This window comes from Papilio polytes, unplaced genomic scaffold (genome assembly GCF_000836215.1).
Source record: "Papilio polytes unplaced genomic scaffold, Ppol_1.0 DF823923.1, whole genome shotgun sequence".
NCBI classification, from domain to species: Eukaryota; Metazoa; Arthropoda; class Insecta; order Lepidoptera; family Papilionidae; genus Papilio; species Papilio polytes.
Window position 1 is genome coordinate 1,389,093 of NW_013525281.1, and position 16,728 is coordinate 1,405,820.

A 16,728-nucleotide genomic window follows, 5' to 3' on the forward strand; every position below is an offset into this window, starting at 1 on the left:
ATGCTCCACTTTCAACAGCCTCGCTAAAATTTTGCAAAGTAATAATACAAGCGCTCTGTCATATCATAAACGAGAACTAACGACTCACGATTCGATATCTGAACAGGCTTCGACCGTCAAAAGCGCTCGTAGGGGGGCATTTGGCCCATTTCAACCCCCCTCATTTTTCGCCACAATAGCTAGCAATACATTCCGTGACTTGGCAGAACTTGATGGCTAGAAGTTGGCCCCTCGGCGCGATCAATACTTGCGCACAGCGCCATCTAGCCAGCGACGCGCAGCCAAATTGCACTTTAATAGTTCATTAGATCCGACAAAAATGGCGGGGACACAGTTTAAATTCGGAACGCGATATTGATTCGCGGATACGAAAAGTTTTACGACATGAGTTGGAAAAAACTGTCTGCTTTGTCTCTGCTGAGGTTTTGGTGAAATATTTAAAAGTATTATACATGTATTCAATAGAATTAAAATGTTACTAGCTATCGTCCGCGACTCCGTCCGGGTGGAATTATAAAAACAAAAGTGATTAGCCTATGTGTTCTTCCAGACTATCCTCTACGTCTATGCCAAATTTCATTGAGATCCGTTCAGCCGTTTAGGCTACAAACTCTAACAAACATCCATCCATCTAAACTTTCGCATTTATAATATTAGTTAGAAGTATGAAGTATGATTTGCTTATTTTCCTTGCGTTCAGGCTATAATTGAAATAATTTTCTAAGACTTACTTACGAGGTAGGGTAACCAAGGTTGAATGCAGTTTATAATACGTTTGTGTTCTGCAGATTTCATATTTTAATGAAAATGTTGTTAATTCGATATCCTTAAATTTGCCTTACCTTAAAAATTTCCAATAAAGGTGTTTACCTCTAATTTGCTACTAAGATCTGATTAAACTAACATGATGTATAAAAAAACATAAGAGAAAAAAATAAGGGCAGCTGTAGACAGGTTTTTTCGATGAATAGTAATTCTGGGACATCTTTTACCCTTACAATTATTAACTGGTTATGTAATAAACTAATTCGTGACAAAATTCCGTCATTTATCATATTAGGTCAGGGTCAAGAAATTTATTGTGTCACTAGACAGTAACATGAACCAGGTAAATAGGTAATTTCGCTATAATTCTTCGGGGAGTGTATGTACAGCGTAACCCCACCCCGCCTGCTTTCTCCCTACCCCCTACCCCACCGGAGACGAGTGAATGAATTATGACTCGATCAGGTCCGCATTTAGTGAGAACGCCAACCTATTAGTACTATGGAAAGTATTTATAACATCCATTGACTCAGCAGTTGTTTAGATACAGTAATGGAAGACCGTAGTGGTTGGATTGTATGAAAGAGGATATAACGACTGATAGAGATGTATGGAAGAGCAGCACACTGTGCCGACCCTCCGTAGAGACAAGGGCGAGTTGATAATGGCTCCTCTGCATCCTTATTTAGTACTAGTTATTACAGTGTTTTAAGGAACTAAAACCATACATAGGAAATATCTTTCTTTAACTATATTTTTACTATGAAAATAAACTCGATTTTATGTCTGTAATAGGGTAAGCAGAAACTTGACGCAATCCTCACCCCTCCATATTTATACATCGATGCCTAAATCTTTGCATATGTCGTTTCTTGGTGTTCGATTCTATTCAGAACTCCCACACGAGCTAATGAAGACAGTATCTAAATCTCGAAATCTTTTAAATTTATTAAAATTTATAGTATCTAGTAACTACATAAAGGTTTAAAAAAATATTAGCTTCAATCTTTATCGCTTAAAAATAGAATTATTGAAATGTTAATGGCCAGTACGATTTCGTGGTATGAAAAAAAATCAAAACTTCAAAAAAAAAAGAAATCATCATAAACGTCAAATATAAAACTATTTTATACATAAAAGCTGTATTTCAAGTATTTTGCTTCTTACTAAATCGATAAATCATAATCACTTTGGCTCAATAAATGTAAAACCTTCGGATTTCGCTTTATATTTAAACTTCTTGGCTCTTGGGCCGACAGAAAACTGATTCTGGCACACTACTGAATTTGGAGAAATTCTTTACAAGAAGATAAGAGCTACAGACAGATTTTAACGTACTCAGTGGACGATAAGCTGCAATTTCAAACAGTAAGCATTACATTGAAAGTGGACATTACAATTTTTAGGTTATAAAGTAAAAGAGACTTGTATTTACAAGGCTCTTTTACTTTGTAATCTTTGCATCCTTTATTCTGAAATATGCAAATGCGGATGTCTATGGTTATGCCATTTTGAATTTTGGTAGCCGCTTAATTGTTTTTCACCTTGTATTAAAAAAGAAGAGTTAAATGAACACTAAATGTGTTCCTTAGTGAAGGTTTAGTATAAGATCTACCATAATGTGCCGCAAATCTGGTAGAAAGATGGTAATGTTAGAAAGTCGTTAAAAACAAAAGTGTAGAGTAAAACATGAATTTCACTTTTAATAGAGATCAGCTGTTTACACGTAATTTACTATTTATTATTATGTATAACAGAACGTAGGCATCGTACTACGTACATACCGACTGTCGGGATTTCCTCGATCTCAGTCGAGACAGATGTTTGAACATTCGAGCGCTTGCAGCGCTTTACAGTCCCGTTTTATATTACAAATAGTTTTATCTAATTATTCTAATTTAGTCTTGGAAAACTAATTATGAACATTGTTAATTGTGTTTTTTGTGGCAAGAAAATAATAGGGACTGTCCCACTAAATTTTAAATTGTCTGATACTAATCCAACGTGTACATGTGATGGAAATATCGGATTGTTACCTTATCTGACAGTGACGTCGTTTTTAAGCTATCTGAATATCAGCCAGTGGTGGGACATGCCCTAAGTGTTATGATAAATATATACGTCCTACCTTCATTACAAGTATAGATTAACATTAAAATTACTGTAGTATATGAACAAGTTGCTTTAATTTTAAGCATGCAATAAACTTGTAAAACCAGATCTTTGTGTTTGAACTAGAACTGATATTTATTCTGCAGTTCTTTACACATAATGTATTTACTTAGTATATAAAGTGTAATTTGTTATTTTAAATACTCTGCATCAAGCAATATATCGTTGATATAAATAGTTTTTAATATTGATACTAAAATACATCATACAAAAATTTCTACCTGGATCTACAGCAACTAATACCTGTGTCTCGGACAAAATGACAAAAAAAAACATAAACAAATAAAGGTCAACGTACGTATTGCACCGACAGCGGCTTCAGCGCTGCCGCGGTGAATCTCAGCTGAGCTGAGTCGCTCGCCGGCCGCCACCTGACGTGCGCCGCCCCGCCCCGCGCCACCCCGCAGCCGTCAGCTGTTAATGTGCTCCCCCGCCGCCACCGCGCCCCCCACCCCGCGGCGCCCCGCCCCCGGCCTTTCCCCTTCGTTTGTGTAATGTGAGGAGGCAAGGCACGAATGGATTAGGAAGGTCCATTTTTTGCCCATATTTTTTTATGTCTTACTGCTATTGCCTCTCTTATTTCGGGTTCGCCATAGTAATAATATAGAATTACTTTATATTACTATTACAAGCCTGGAATACCAAGTATAATAAGTAAAAAATAAAATAGTTTGCTGAGAGACAAGTATTTGGTAATGTATTTGTCCTTTCCACGTCGATGCAGTCGAGTTTCAGAAGTATATGACAATGTTGTCGACTTTATGATGAGTAAATCGATATCAGTGCCATCGGAGAATATCACAAAAATGCCAACTTTTAATAATGTATCTCACATTATGCCCGCCAAATGAATAATTTATTGCAGTATGTCGATTCGGGGCGAGCATCCTCAGGCTGGCGAGCGAGGGGCGGAGGGCGCCGGCCGCGGGGGGCGGCGGCCACACGCCGCACGTCAGTCCGCGCCGAGCGGCCGAGCGAGCACCATGTCTGCGTGCTCGCCACGCGCGTGCTGCCGGCCGCGCGCCCCGCCGTCGTTGCTTGACATCACGGCGAAGATCGTGGCGGCTGCGATCCCGTTCCAGCGCATCGAGGAGCGCTACGAACGCATCCCGGAGCCGGTGCAGCGGCGCGTCGTGTACTGGTCGTTCCCGCGGGACGAGCGCGACATCTGCATGTACTCTTCACTGGCGCGCGCGCCGCCCGACGACCACCGCAACATCGCCTTCTGCCGCGGCCTCAAGCTGCTGGAGGCCGGCTGCGTGGAAAGCGTGCTACAAGTCGGTGAGTGTGCGCACCGCGCAGGCGCCTGTTTACTAATACGCGCCTCGCCCACCCGCGCCGTATAAATAAAAACGACGTGTGCGATCGATAACCGCTCCTCTCGGGAATTATTCATGCGTCGGGTGAGATAAGGGCTCGGCGCGGTGCGGATGACGGGCCAGGCCGCGGCGACCGCTGCGTCCGCGACACCGATATCTCGATGGATCGATGCTCAAGAGCGGTCCGCTGGCGACGGGCGCCCGCAAAACTCGTTACGAGCGACCGCAGCCGCCTCAACCGGTAGGAAACCGACATAATTAATCGGATTTCGTTTTATAAGCGGCCGCCTCGCATCCATATTCCATGAGAGCGTCGGCCTACCTTCATAATTAAAGTCTACTTTCAAAACTGCGTCGGAACGGTTCGTGAAATTCGGCTAACATTACCATAACTGGATGTCCCGTTATAAGCATAGGGAATTACACGACCGGCTCGTTTCGGTCGGTCGCGCGCCGCGCGTGGGCTCGGAGGCTGCGGCATTAATCAGCACGAGTGTTCTTAACTAACGGACGCGAATAAACAAATATTAATTAGGCCGTTTACATTTTATGGGGTCGGCGGCGGTGGCGGTGGCGGCGCGAGCGGCGGGGGCTCGGGGCCGTGGGAGGACGTCGTTTACATATTCATTTGGGCTTATCTGGCATCAAGAGATGGTGATTGCGCGCCGCTAGGGGCGGGCGAGGCGAGGTGAGGCGCGGTGAGATGCCGCATTCGAGCCGCACGCCTCACCTTCAACCTCTAATGCGATAAAAACTTATGGAGCAAGCACTGGCCGGTTTCCAAGTACAGGGCGGGGAAAGAGATGCGGCTGGGGACATGAATCATTGCAGCCTGCGCTATTGCCACCAGTTCCCACACTATGGACTGACTCACGAACCTTACCCGCCCACTTTAACAGAACTTCTCTTACTTAGATCACAGCACCATGTAGAAATCAATTATATTTGGTTGTATATTAACAGTTTGAATTCTGAGTTCTTTGAATTTGCCTATTACATAATTTATAATGTATATGACTATAGAAATCTAAAAGCTTTTCTTATGCTTGTTTCTGTTTGAAAAGATTACGAGTGCTCTTAAAAGCAAACTAGTCTAACCAGATTTATACGAAATACGTATAAATATGCATTATAAGTTCTGGGTCCCTTTAAACTGAGTGCATTATAAAGTTTGCATTTTGATTGCATTGTAATGCAGAAAATGCAAGGTATTTTAATGAAATGTTAATAGCTCTTTAGTATGAAATTCCCGAAACGGACCGGTTTTTGCTTACCCTTATTGAATTATGATGTTCCAGTTTTCTTTGTTAATATTTTGGTCTTAATCCTAGAGTGGTTTTAGTTGCTCACCTGCTTAATATTGAACGCAATATCTTTATTCGCAGATAGAATTCAAACCAAGATTGATTAATTTTTAAAAAAAATTAAATAGTATTCGATAATTTCATAATTTACTCAAAATCAACGATACATCTTAGTAAAAACAATTATAATTTTATGCCAGAAATATTTAACAAAAAAGAAAAATATATGAATTTTTAGCGCCAACTTGTGTGCCACCATAAAAAGAAAAAAAACCTGTATTGTCGTTGATTAAAATATGAGGAAATAAGGTATTCCCGGGCTTCATGAAGCGAACATCGGAATATTTAATAGTAAAATTGATCATAGATTATTCAATAGACAAGCTACCGTCTGTCATAATGGCCGGTTTAAATTTTAAAAACAAAACAGCGCCATTTCCCGCCATTACTGTGACGTTAATCTTTTATTATCTGTACAGACATTTCTTTGTATTGCTCACGTTCTTATGGATTTACCTGAGTATTTTATTTTTATTACTTTGTAAAAAACTTAATGTTGGTTTTCAATAGGATTAAAATAATTTCAAAGATGGAGTTCTATACTTTAAATTAATCATTCCATAATACTAATATAAACGCGAAGATTTAGATAGATTGATTTTTTTAAACTAAAAAAGTTGACTAATTTTCGGTATACCAGTCTATTAGAAACTTTACAGAAGCGACACAAGATTGAAATTAGATTGTTTATAAACCTAATTCTGATGAACCGAAGTTATGGAGGTTCCCAAGAAACGATGTATGAATATGGGATAATATGTATGAATCATGTCGGGCCTTTTGGGCAATAACACGACTGCCGTTTGGGCAATAACACGACTACAGTTTGGGCCTTCTGGGAACCTGCACACGTGACTACATTGTGATAAAAATGCATTCATAAATTCTATGAAGATATTTGGGTAACGAATATCACGTCATAATAAAAATCTGATAACGGAAAAAATTATACACATTTTTGGAAATAAAACAAAGGAAATTCTAAATCATACTTCATACTAATATCATAAATGCGAAAGTTTAGATGGATGGATGTTTGTTGACTAAACGGCTGAACGGATTTCAATGGAATTTGGTAAAGATGTAGAAGATAGGCTGGAAGAACACAGAGGATCCTTTTGTTTAATTCCACGCTGCCATAATCACAACCGACATAAACGTAAACAAACCATTGACGCTCCACTTTGACCTTTCTAAATTATGAATGACGAACAATCAATGTACGTGTAGCCAACCAGTGGTAGTGCCCGCTTTAACATCTTAGCACGAATAGGCCGGCACGCCTGGTGTAATACCACGACCACAAAGAAGACAGACGTTAAATAGAAGCAATTCCGTGTTTCGTCTGATGAGTGTGGTGCCGGAGGCCTAATTTAAGTCCCTGTCTCTTTACCACCCTTTTCTTATGAGGAGAGGATGGGAAGGGGAAGTGGATTTGACGGAGGAGGAGATACATAGGAAGGGGAGATATTCTCTTCATGTGCGTCTCCTCCTCTGTTGGATAAGGGTAGGCAACGCATCTGCAATTGCGGGTGTCTATGGGCAGCGGTCGCTTCGCCATTTTGGCGGATTCAGATGGCCGCTTGCTCGTTTGCCACCTTATGTCATAAAAAAAAGTAGAAAGAATTACTCGACTTGTGTAATTCCTATCGAATACGGTAATGATTCATGTCAAAGTCAATTAAAGGTCAAGGAATTTCCCAGATATACTGATAGATTTGACTCCTTTAATAATCTAGATGAGTCATTTTTGTAAGTACAAATTGTTTTAAGAAATACCTTTCAGCTGTACAAATACCTAGCGAGCTACGTGAAAACCTTCTAGAATGTTCAATCAACACGCGGCTAGAATTTAACACCAAGAAGAATTTCAATTTTCTCTCGCCGGTGACGCGATTCCGAAGTTTGTGTCGCAAAAAAACAATTACGTCGCCTGTGCTCTTTCTGTTTGTTTTTTGTCAAAGGAAAAAGTTTCTATTGGTTATTTGACGGTGCTAAAACACTTTTTAGTCGATAATTGGGTAAAAATAGATTTCACTATTGTATGTAATCGAAAAAGACAAAGAGAATTAACACTAGATTAACAAATTATTGGTTTTGTAATACTAACACGTAATAGTATTGCTATGTCCAAATACCTATTCTACATTACTAAAGGGAGGTAAATATTTTTTTATTCACACTCTGCCACTACAGTTGCGAATAGTCATAGTGCAAGTTGATTGACAGTCCAGTAATTGAGGGCTACTCCCAACTGTACTGGCTAAGTGTGAACCGCGTTTAAAAGTGGAGAAGTAGGAAAGAACAGTACAGAAACATTCTAAAAAACAGTTTCAATTGTATATATTTACATGTAAATATTTTTTCATCCCATACTATGCAATGGTTGACTACAAATGTAATAATTATATTTATATCAATAGAACCATTAAGTTAACTTTTTTATATCAAGTAACAACCGAGTGTAAAGCGACCAATTCAATAACCAGCATGCGAAAAAAAACAATCGCGGTTTCATAGCAACAAAGAAACACAGAGCGTAACCGAGACATCCTGAATGCTCCTCTATCCATAACAGAGTTGCCATAGTGCGACCATGTGAGCGCTTCTGTCCTCGATATACCAAGAACCAGTAGCAGATGACACATCCAAATACAACCGAAAACCCTTTTCAAACCCAACTATAAAGAGTAACCGCGGGACGCGGGGTCTCAACTAAATCTGGTCGTGTCAACAAAGACATGGCTGTAAGCGAATACACCTCGGCGTTTTAGTGGCCAATGACTTTTAAATATACACTTCCGATGGCTCTTATTACATGAGACATAAAGGAGGTTTTCATCTGTCTTAACTGGGATTGTGTGAACAGTGAATTATTGAAGGCAAACGAGATCACGAAGACTTGTCTTGTTGAATAGTCAAGATGACTTTGTACCAACTATTTACTAATATTTTAATGGTGTCGCATCCTGCTTCTCTATGATCATTGTTCTAAATCGACACAGGTAGCATATTGCATAAATAAATAAATGCTTGAATATAGAAATACTGTTATTAATGCAATAAAAATACCATCAATGTCTAGGGTAGACTGAATTGGCTATTCTAAATTTTAATTTCAATTTTTATAACTATTAGAACTCGTGCACACTTAAAACTAAACCACGCACAACTGTTTAGTCTCGCTTTGTTTCCTATAAGCTTATATGGAGGTAGGCACACTAGATTTTTATTTGTGCAACTAAACAGTTGAATTAGCTGCGAAACAATTGACAATCGCACAACGGTTGTGCGATATTTTAATTAAAGGTGTGCGCATATCCACGATTATTTGTGTGTTTGACCATTTTTTTACACAATAAGAACATTAGACTCCGTTAACTGAACGACGTGACAAATTCACAGTATTGCAGTGTTACTTCCTGCTTCCACTGTGTAGTCGAAGTTAACTGCAACTGAACTGGTCGCATTAGAGTCGTGCGGTTGATAGCATGGTGGAAATAACCACTTAGGTATGCGGTTATAATCGTAAATGTGAGACTAGACAACTGTACATTGAATAATGAATCATAACAGCTAATATATGTGAGAAAATAACTGCTACTCCCAATATCAGTGTTTCCTGATATATATTTTAAACAATCGATTTTACATCGAATGTTTTAAATTGTTCATATAAAAGACCTAATTTAAGTCTTTTTCTCTTTACCACCCTTTTCTTATAAGGAGAGGATGGGAAGGGTAAGAGGAATTGACGGAGGAGATACATAGGAATGGGAAATATCCTCTTTAAGTGCGTCTCCTCTGTCGAATAAGGGTAGGCAATGCATATGCAATTGCGGATGTCTATGGGCAACGGTCAATTCGACACTTTGGCGGATTCAGGTGGCCGCTTGCTCGTTTGCTAACTTATGTCATAAAAAAAGCGAAGTAAATTTGTCCTGAATTACCATCAACTCAATACGACTGCACCAAGGGACTGGGAGGATACCCTTAGGGACGAATAGGTCATAATCAACATAGGGTTGAATATTCAACACACAATTTTTAATTTCTTCGTTAGTTTTAAAAGTTCGGCTTTAAAAATTATATAAAGACTACCTTTCGAACGCGACTCGGTCCGCGTGGAATTAAAAAAAGAAAAATGAATATGTGTTCTTCCAGATTATCCTCTACATCTATACCAAATTTCATCGAGATCCCTTCAGCCGTTTAGTCTACAAACTCTAACAAACATCCATCCATCTAAACTTTCGCATTTATAATAGTACGAAGTATGATAATGCTAAGCTTTTGTTATACAATGTTTCTTTCTTGCTAAAATGTATTCTACAATAAACAAGGGGTGTAGTAAAAATATGCAGGTAACATAACAAATTCTCCAATATTCAGTTCAGGTAGAAACAACTTCAATAGTATTTACATAGGACTGTTTACCACCTTTCCTAATCTTACTTTTGATACTGAACACTTTACAATTCCGATGTAAAACATACTTTTGATACGAATATTATAAATGCGAAAGTTTAGATGGATGGATGGATGTTAGAGTTTGTAGACTAAACGGTTGAACGTATCTCCATGAAATTTGGTGTAGACATAGAGGATAGTCTGGAAGAACACATAGGCTACTTACTTTTGTTTTTTTTTAATCCCACGCTAACGGAGTCGGGAGCGAAAGCTGGTATTATTTATATTGTCTCGAGAACATTTATAATAATAGGTGCTTTCATACGCCTTCATCCGCATGGCATTTGGATATTTAATTATAGTTGATAAGTCAGTGCCGTACTCAAAGATACTAAGGGGACCACTTAACGTCTCTGAGTGTGTCACTCGTGTATTCAAAGGGAAGATAAATAAAGCGAAGTACCGAGCCAGTTCATTTCCACGAAGTCACTCAATCATTCAACAAACACGCCTCGCTCAGTACTCAATAACTGAATTATTTATAAATAAACTACCAATGTGTATTACTGGCATACAAAGAAATCGTTCCACGCGTTCTCTTCGCACGACAATAATTAAACAACAAAGTTCCACGTAATATTAAAACATCCTTTAATCTAACTGTAATAGTAACAAATGTCAAAAGCTTTTGAAGTATCAAGAAGGAAATATCAAACTACATCAGTGGACAGTCCATAGATGTATAAATCTATAAAACTGGCATTCGAAATGCTTTCCTTCAGACAATAATTCAGAACCTCAAATTGTTACATGACATGCGGGCGATTGATTTACTAGTTATCTTGTAGCATTTAGTTCTTATTGCCCTGTCTATTGAGATATGTGTTGAATACCTTTGACTAGTCATCCGCGACAGCTTCGACTTGGTAAAGAATACTTCTCATATATTTTCGGTGGTGTCCTTTTTTCCTTTTTCTTGTAATGTATTATTACTTTGTGCTTGTAATAGCGTCCTGGATTATGTGTTAAGTTCAATTTATTGATTCACGTGCCTATTTTTATCGTTTCTAGAAATATCTGTTTAAATTCTCGAGGTCAAATAGTCTCGGGTCAGTCCAATAATAATCACAAAGAGGGGTGAGAGGTCCGAGGTCGATGCAATTAGCTCCAATCAGACCACAGGAAGACTGAATTGACGTGGCCTAGGTTGACACTGACCCAAGTCTGACTCACCTTTTATTATCGTAACTTTGACACTAACGATTGGTATTTTGTGGTAATGCGCGGTTCACACTCTGCCAGTACAGTTGCGAATAGTCATAGATTTGGTTCCACTGATGCCATTTAGTATCACATTGTGCAAGTTGATTGACAGTCCAGTTATTGAGGGCTACTCCCAACTGTACTGGCTAAGTGTGAACCACGTTTAAAAGTGGAGAAGTAGAAAAGAACAGTACAGAAACATTTAAATCAACATTTTCAGTTCTATACAAAGACAAACTTCCTAGAAAATAACCTCTAAAATGTATTTTTTTTTATGATACTGGCTGAATTGAATCTATAATGAAGTGTTCGAAATTTAAATAAAAAGTTTTTTAGGTTACTTCTTTCTCCCGAGGGTTCCGGTGAGTTCCACGGAGATCCCGAAACCCCCTGCTATTACACTAAAGACTTGTCGCCGAGGGGAATTTAGTGGGAACAAACGCCACCTCACCATGTCTCCCCCTCCCCAGAATCTTTTTTAAGATTCCCGCCTGATAAAAAAATCGTTTCTTTCCAAAAATGGTCTTCTTTTTCCTCCACAGAAGTTTCCTTTGTCGATAATCTGACTCAAGTCACAGCCAACTTTGTCGGTTGTTACTCATCGAGATAAAATCAAGTTTTTATGATTATCTTGCAATTTGCGGTTTCTGTATTCGTAAAATAAGTACGGACGGAGCTGTGCTGCATACACAATAGTGTTCACAAAGTAATACAAAATATATGAATGTTGTGTCACTCGTATTGGAACTATTTTACCAATTTCATTAACTTATAATTGTAAATATAACTACTAAGTGTATCTACTTATAAGTGTCTGTTATATCGAAAAATCGATATTTCGCGAATGTGTTTGCCGTGCTGTAACAAAAAACTATTTAAATCTTGTCTGTCTATCCGCAAGCCGTTTGCATGCATGTTATGCCTACAGGCTTGTTATATGTTATTTTTTAAATCGCAGGACGAAATCAGACGCAACCGTCAGTCTATACTAATATTATAAAGAGGAAAGAATTGTATTTCTGTATGTATTGTAAATCAAAAACTACTGGGCCTATTTCAAAAATTCTTTCATCTATAAAAAGTTATCGCTGAGTAACATAGGCTTATTTTTTAATACGCGGATGAAGTCGCGGGCAACAACTAGTGTTAATATAAAAGTATTTTGTCAGTAGAAACCCATGTTAAAACTCCGATTGACCAATGATCCGAATATATTTTAAAATCCACCTGAATATGTAATTTACAAAAATATCTCGCCACGGGGCATTCAATGCGTCCACGTCAAACTTGGTCTATCATTATAATTGACAGTTACAAATGACGCGGATCTGCGTTACAAAGGCACCGTCTGCATTCGATATTGGACGCTATTGTGTATTTAACACGTTCAATGCCGACTAGCGTTACGAGTCCAAACGAGTTCAGTATGTACAGCAAACGGGAATACATGTTAGAAAAGTAGTGACATTGTACGTGTTAACTTAATGATGCTTTAAAAGTGTCGACCGAAGTAAGAGCGTCATTTTCTATTGAAATAAAAGATTTGACAGGATTTTTTACTTAACTCTGCAATGGTTTTAGAAGCAATAATTTGTAAAATCCCGATAATCTTATAATCTGTGTCGTTTATTAGGCTTTGTGCTTTAAAAGTGTCTCTTTTTGTCTTTATTTAATCTTTACGAAGAAATAGCGATATCAGACAAAGATGCTACTAACAGCGGAATACTGAAACGTCATAAAATTTATTTCAACATCCAATTCCTTTAAAAGATACCGATAAGATTTAAAACGGCACTCAGCGAAGCTAATAGTCTTTTCAATATTTGTCCATATTGTTAGCTTTTTAACTATTTTGATGCATTCTGTATTCTTGAAGGTTATTTAGTCTGTGTTATAAATTAATACCATTGGTCATAATTTAAAATAACGATATAAGCTTTGTAATGGTGATCCAAAACATTATTTAAAATATTTATGTCATGGTTTTAAAATTTTGAAATTGTGCTTGTTATGTTAATAATCGGATAGTAGTCGAATATCAAAAATAAGGGTGTTGCATTAGTTCGACGACACGACGGTCATATTGGTAAGGTTATTTTGTGCAAATTGGAAGAAAACATAAGAGGTAATGAAGACTATATTTTATTAAAGCATAACATGGCTGTGACGCCTATAATATGACAATTGTTTTGAATTTTAATGTTACTTGGAACCACATACGTTAACTGACAATAGAATATCTGATATTGTTAAATATTTTAAAGTATTACTTCAGTGTTGGTAATGCAATGGGTTACGCAAAACGTTAGCAACTCGAGTAACGACCCATATTCCTGACATACAAATCTAATGATATGATGGTATCATAGTCGATACCGCTTGTACTATCTTCGAGTGCTTCGTGTGATATTTCAATTTAATACTTAGTTAAATTTGTCGGAGTGAACGAGCGGTTTGTAGAATTCAATTCCGGTAACGATACACGGTAACGATCTTCCATTGTAGGCGTGCGTATGCCGGAGATAATAAACGCGTAACATTAGAAACACCAACATTAGTTGACCACCATCTTAATTGATAACTTCACAACACACTAATCTTATTGCAAACATTTACAGAGATTAAACAAATAGATATTATAATATCAAAACGCATCATTCCACAATTCAAAGATAACTGTCATGTGTCATTCTATCGTCGTCTTGACATCTATCATGCACGACGCACATTCAGCCAGTACTCAAAATTATTAGTTGCCAGTTACTTTAATCGTTCAAAAAGTGTAAATAATTTCGCCCGTTTAAATTTACTATTATTATGCTTTCGCTCGCGACTCCGTCTATAAATACAAAAGCAAGTACCCTGTATTCTTTAAACTGCTCTACATCTATGTCATATCATCGAGATCGATGCAGTTGTTTAGACGGCAAACTCTAAAAACATCTATCTAAACTTTCGGTACTTGTAGTGTTTGTAGGATTTATTTAAAATGAGTAGCAGATAAACCAAAAGATACTGAAAAGTTGCTCTTCTACACTAATGTTATAAGAACGAAAGATTTGTATTTCTGTATGTATGAAAAAAAAAACTATTGGGCCAATTTCGCAAATTCTTTTAACATCAAAAAGCAACATTGTCAATGAGTAAAACAGGCTACACTTTTTATTATTTTTTAATTACACGCGGGAGAAGTCGTGGGCAACATCTAGTGTTTAATCCATATGCAAAGCCATGTATTATAACAGTGGATTTCTTACATCTTCGTAAAATATCTTACAAAGGGTCTGTCTGTCTGATTCCTCCATCCGTTATTTCGGATACAAAAAACATCCTTTATCTTTTATTGTTAGAAATAAATTCGTGCATATCAGTAACAGAATGTTAAACGAACTATAATGGCTTTCGTAGACAATGTAGGCAACATAATTTAGTCAGTAATAAAAGATAAAATTTAAAAGTAATTAAGTATCGTCACGAAGTGGCCGTGTGGGTGTGGCATTACAATGCTGGCTTGTTACATGCTAAACTTTGTTTCTTATGGCTTCTAGCCATGAAACCCTAAATTTGCGACCTAAATGTTACATTAATGGGATTTGAAGCCTATAATGTCTAAATACATTAAGAAAAATACCTAGTTGTATGGTTTTTTCGCTTATTTCTAGGTGACAACATAGCACAATCTTTTCTCATTTGAATCTTATATTTTGAGGTACGGTACAAGGTTTTTGAGAAATTCGTTTTACGAACCATGTGTCGTATAAAAGGGCGTACGTCTTTGTCCACAAGTGTTGTGCGATTGTCGATTTTATCGCAGCTAATTTAACTGTTTAGTTGCACAACTAAAAATCGAGTAGTGTGCGCACCTAAGCTCATAGGAATCAAAGCGAGACTAAACAGTTGTGCGATAGTTTAGTTTCGGTGTGTGCGCGCTCTTAGAAGTTTTGGACCTTTGGACAGATTAAAATAAATGACAGTCGCTTTTATTTGCTTATAATGATTTGTATTTTTGTTTGTAACGAATAAACATAAAAACTACTGAACCGATTTTAAAAAATCTTTCACCATTAGAAAACTACATTATAACTGAGTGTCATAGGCTATATTTATACCTAGATTTTATTTAAATTAGCGCGAAAGTCGTTTAAAATGTTCTTGATATAGTCAATTAAATTATAACTCCCATAACTGACATTGAAGAGACAAACAGTTTGTAGTTCGACCTCATATAACTTCAAATACAAGGTTTTATAAAACACACCATTAACTATGGGATAGACGTGAAGATATAAAAATCATTGTTATTCAACGTACATGTTTTTTTCATTTCAATTAAAGTTTTAAATTACCGTAGAGCCGGCCGCCATTTTGTGAAGCGGTGTTAAACAAAATGGAGTCGATCTGATCGGGATGATAAGATTAATTTCATGTGAGTTCAGTTGAAACAATGGCATCAGCTGGTACGGGGTCAGTATCATTAGAGCTTCGCATTTAGCGGCCGCGGGTTCGGAACGACCGGAAGTGAATTGTTAGACCAATTCTGTCATTTTCGTGTATTGTTATAGAGTTGGAACGAGTTTTTGTCTTGCTTGTAACTTTTTGCATACGTTAATTGGAACATTTTAAACAATTTTGTCTAAAGATGCCATTGTTTTTTAGGTTTAAAAATTATACAAGGATGGTCAATATTATTATATAACTAGCTGTTCCCGTGCGACTTCATCCGCATAAAATAATGAAAATTTTGTTTTATTGTTTACATTATAATAAAGCGTAAACACAAACTTCTTTGTTGCCTAAGATGTCAGCAATTACAGCATATTTTTGAATAATTATTTTTTTAATAAAAAGCCCTACACTTACGTAACGCTTTATGCTATATAGTTTCACGACATTAAACTTAGGGGGTAAATATTTTGGGTACAAACCGTAATGTGGGAAAGAGACCATAAGTTGCTGCCAACATCAAGGAAGCAAGATTGCCATAGTAAGGTAATTGGTAATTAATTATTTACGGCTTACTCACGTATGCTTTTGTTTTTCCGGTGACGACACCGACCAGTTTCAGACCCTGCGGGGGTCCTTCTTCAGGGCGAGAGTTAAGTATGTGTCGCGTTCGCGTCGCGCCTCGCACTGAGTAATAAGTAATTGTAGTAAAAAGTAAAACCTGAGGTAATTGGTATTTTGACATTTGCAATTGAGAATTTGACAAATGCAAAGAATGAATTTATATTACAATTTATATTAAAATAAGCACTTTATATTAAAGTTGCATCCAGTTTAAGTATATAAAGTAATTGTCATAGCATCACAATTCCAAATTTAATAAATGCCGGCTATTCTTTACAAGATCAAAGTAAACTATAAATATTGTTCGATCGCCCGGCGCCGATGCGAGCCGAAACTCGGCAACAATCATGTGTAATTTAGAGCTATAA

The 16,728-nt window shown here is 37.4% G+C and overlaps 1 protein-coding gene across 1 annotated transcript in view; it reads left to right on the forward strand.

The window, feature by feature from the left end:
• Positions 1-3,802: 3,802 nt before the first annotated feature.
• LOC106102078 (zinc finger SWIM domain-containing protein 4-like) overlaps positions 3,803-16,728 on the forward strand; it is a 57,100-nt gene continuing 44,174 nt past the window's right edge. Inside the window, exon 1 of the mRNA XM_013281487.1 lies at positions 3,803-4,218. Coding sequence (XP_013136941.1) covers positions 3,804-4,218 — 415 coding nt within the window. The 5' untranslated portion in view covers position 3,803. The remainder of the gene's footprint in view (positions 4,219-16,728) is intronic.